Source organism: Octodon degus, unplaced genomic scaffold, assembly GCF_000260255.1.
Source record: "Octodon degus isolate 3935 unplaced genomic scaffold, OctDeg1.0 scaffold00276, whole genome shotgun sequence".
Lineage (NCBI taxonomy): Eukaryota > Metazoa > Chordata > Mammalia > Rodentia > Octodontidae > Octodon > Octodon degus.
The window spans coordinates 217,727-221,835 of record NW_004524852.1 but is presented as its reverse complement, the minus strand read 5'-3'; the positions used below and the strand labels follow the sequence as shown (position 1 = coordinate 221,835).

The 4,109-nt window shown below is 40.9% G+C and overlaps 1 gene segment (V, D, J or C); it reads right to left on the bottom strand.

Moving 5' to 3' along the window:
• Positions 1-2,185: 2,185 nt before the first annotated feature.
• LOC111814166 lies at positions 2,186-2,806 on the bottom strand. The segment is given in 2 exon segments: positions 2,186-2,610; positions 2,755-2,806. Coding segments are annotated over 2 exon segments (477 nt in total).
• Between the last annotated feature and the right edge of the window lie 1,303 nt (positions 2,807-4,109).

Sequence of the window (4,109 nt, the reverse complement as noted above, 5' to 3'; positions counted from 1 at the left end):
TTATTTTGGCCGTGGGTTGCACTGAAAGTGGTAGATAGGAATCAACTTGATGGGATTCCAATAACGTAATTTTGGGATTACAAATATTGGCTTCTTGGATAGAAACGAGGATCTGGAATTGTCTCCACAAACATCTTTAAAATTTATTGGAAAATATTGTACTTAATTTTATCTTCACATTTTAATTTCTATTCTGGATATGGTTACTTCTCAGTGCTTACTATTACTGTTTTTATTATTTTCTTATTTTGGTGCAATACACTATACAAATGATGTCAAAATCAACACAAGGAGTGCTCTTAGAATTCTAGAGGTCACAAGCACATGCGTCAGTCTCATGAATGCACAGTCAGGCTGCTTCCCCCGGAGTCCTGGGGAACGGGCAGACTGCACATCCTCCCAGCTTCGGAGGCTTTCTTCCTTTCCACATCTCACCACACTTTTGTTCTGACTCACTGTATCTGTCCAACTTTGGTGTATTTTTTTTTTTTTAGTAAAGGTTCTACAGGGTCTCACTATGTAGATCAGATTCGTAGGGATCCACCTGTGTACAGCCTCCCGAAGACCTGGGATTACAGGTGCGTGCCATCACACTCAGTCTCAATGGCCCTCTCAGCAATCTTGAAGGCAGGGCCGGCACATCAGGCCAGGGATTGAACCTCGGCCATGGCGCCTGCCTAAGCAGGCACTTTAATCTCTTGAGCTATTTGGCTGGCCCAAGTCCAATATTTTGATTCACCGGGAAGGTTCAGGATAAACTCTCTGTCTCTAGATCTTTATGTTAGCTGATCTGTAAGTTCTATTCACACATATATTCGATTTTGTTCTCCAAATGTGTGTGTTCACTTTCTAAAACATTTGAATATGATATTATTTGGAAATCCAGTTGTCACAGACGCAGCTAGTTAAGGCATGCTGGAGCAGGCCCAGTTATGGGCTAGTAAAAAGAATGTGACATGAAATGCAGGGGCACACACTGAAGGGGGGACACCTAAAGGTGACACATACTTAATGTGAACATCTACAAGCATAGAACTACTAGAGATAGGGGAGAACTCAGAAGAGATCTTCCTTAGAGCTTTCTGAGTGGGTACGCACCTGCCAAAAGCTTAACTTCCATGAGCAGCCTCTAGGACTGGGAGGCAGGAAGCCTCTAATATTTGAGGTACATGTGCTGTGATGTGTGTGTTTGGCCCCTTTGTCAAGGACAAGGTGCTGAGTGTGTCTGGGCTGCATCCGCATCTTCCGCGCTGTTCCACTGATCCTCAGACCTCTTTTTTTTGTCCTGCCAATACCATGCTGATCTTATCACATAGCTTTGTAGTATAATTTCAGGTCTGGGATTATGATGCCCCTTGATTTGATTTTGTTGCCTAGAATTTCTTTTGCTATTCTAGGTCTCTTCTGGTTCCAAATGAATTTTAGGAATGTTTTCTCTAGATCAGTGACATGTGCTAATGATATTTTGCTTGAGATTACTTAAATCTGTAAAGCAGTTTTGGGAATAAGACCATTTTCACTATGTTTTTTCTTCCTGTTCAAGATCAAGGGATGTCTTTTTATTTTCTGATATCCTCTTTGATTTAGGAGTTCAATTTCTGTTCATTAGGTAAGATCATTTAAAAATTAAAAAAAAATTACCAAGGGATTTTGCAATGGGGTCATAAATATTTGGAACTCAAAAGTTTCTTTTTCCGTATATCTCTATCTCTATCTCTGTATCTGCAATATGATTTATTTTTCATGATAAATCTTTGAGGATGAAGTCAAGGGAAAAAGAAGAGGCTGTTCACCTGGTGGCGAGCTGTTAGGACAGAGCAATCTTGTTTGCTTTCTCAGAACTGTCTTCAGAGAAAAGAAGAGAAAATCTCTGTCCTTTAAAGCTTTAGGATAACTGCAGTGGGTGACTGGGCAGGATCCCGTGACCTAGAAGGCTTCTTGTATGTTGCCCTTCGACAATGATCTGTATTTTCTAAGCTTCTCAATAAATACGCTGTGCTTGTTCAGTTCACGGCTCAGACAGACGAGGCTTCTGAGCTCCTGCCCACAACTACATCCAGCCTTGCTCTCCTTCCTCTCGCAGGTCCAAAGGATCTGCACCCTATTTGTACCTGCACAGGATACACCTTGGTTCCTCTTTTTCCCATTCCCTTCCCTGCCCTTCAACCCCTTTTCCGCTCCTCACTCACAAAGATGTTTCCATTTGTTTTTCTTTTCTATTCCTTCCCCGCCCCCACTTCCCTTTGCTGGAGCAGCAGGGCCAGTTTGTGCACAGGCTGCAGGTGCCTGCAGAGCTCTGTGTGTTGGCTGCACAGAAGTAGGCAGCTGAGTCTTCAGGTTGAGAATCCTTGATGTGCAAAGAGAGCTTCCGGTCAGCTTTTCTGAAGAGCACTTTGAATCTCCCATCTTCCTTTTCATTCTCAACGGAACGTATGGCTATCAGTAATTCAAGCCCTTTGCCAGGGAGCTGCTGGTACCACGGGAAGTAGTCAAATACACTGTTCTCATATGTGCAGTTCAGCACTGAAGTCTCTCTCTCCTGTACTGTCAGCCACTGAGGATTTTGTTTCACCTGTTGCTGGTCATTTTTCTTCTGCTGTCCGTCCACCCCTGCTTAGAAAGATTTTAAAGAAGTCATAAGGCCCTAAAATTATAGTTCCCCTTTAAGGCTTCTGCTTACTTGCTTTTGCCTGTTGTCCAATATTCCCATCCTCAACTTAATACCGTACCCTGGGGATTCTCCTCACAACTCACATGTCCAATGAAGTCCTAGGACTAGAACTGATGCTCCCAGAATCTTTTCCATTCCTCCCAAAGCTGGGAATCAGTATGAACCTGAGTGGTCCTCTGTCTTCTCAGATAGCTGAAGCTCTGGCTCTAAACTCACACTCACTTTAGTTCTTTCAACAAGCTCCTCCCATTCACAGGTGATCTCCCTTAAAGCTATTTCTGTCAAAGGAAGCACTTTCCAACCTCAGCCAAATGTTGTCCATCAAAATCAGAAATACTCTGTGTCTCTATGGAGAGGCATCTATTTATAATTTTTCTCTACTAATCACTTTCTATACTTTCTTTCCAATTTCTAGAATATTAAAACTCATGTTGTAAAACCTATGCCAATAGAAATCCCCTCATTCTACAGCAATGAAACATGAGAAACCCAATGAATCCAAAGGATTAACCCATTTTACAATGACATTTTACTCTGTCATGGATCCTAAAGTCTACTGCTGTCACACAGAGGCATGATATTCCACTATATTCTGAAGTCACAGAATATATGCTCTCTCTGTCTTTTTGTCCTCAGAGAACCCAGTTCCTTTACAGTTTTTTTTTTTGTGTGTGTGTGCTCATATTCCATCACTGTAAGAAATAATAGAAGATATTTAAAGCAAAGCCAATTTTTGAAAGTTTTATAAACTGTAAATCAGGTCAATTAAGTACTTCAAAGAATATATTTGAATTAACACATGGGCTATCCTGGAACAATCAATTCTGGAGAAGTTCTGACCTAGTAAGAGAGGAAGAGAACATTTTTCTGACTTCAGAAGATATGAGAACTTGGCTCTTCAGAAATAAAGCATTTTTGTAACTCTGAACCTGAGTTTGAATAGACAATGGATTTTTTTTTTATTCTCATGGATGAAAGTGAAAATATAAAGAATTAATTTTTTATAGATGTTTATGTCATTGGGGCATAGTGGCAAAAACTGATAAATTCTAAAACAACCTGGATAGGAAGGACAGTCTCAGTTATTGTAAAATTTTAAAAAGTTAAAAGGCATGATGAAGATTGTTTTCTTCTAGAACAGAATGGATTTTCTGCATGTATATTGTAGGTCACATCGGCTCCAACTAATGAAAAGCACTATCATAACGCAACAGGAGAATGTGGTGCATATTCCTCAATCTGTCCAATCCCTACAGCAAGGTCAAGTAGGAGGGAATTTTTGTACCAGGAATTGAACTCATGACCTCATGCTTGCCAGGCAGGCACTGTGCACTGAGCTCTATCCCCCACCCAAATGGGAAGTTTCAAAATTGCTTGATGCTTTTACGTGCCTAGCACATCCTCCCTTATCTGTGGCAATTAGTTTCTAAGACCTCAA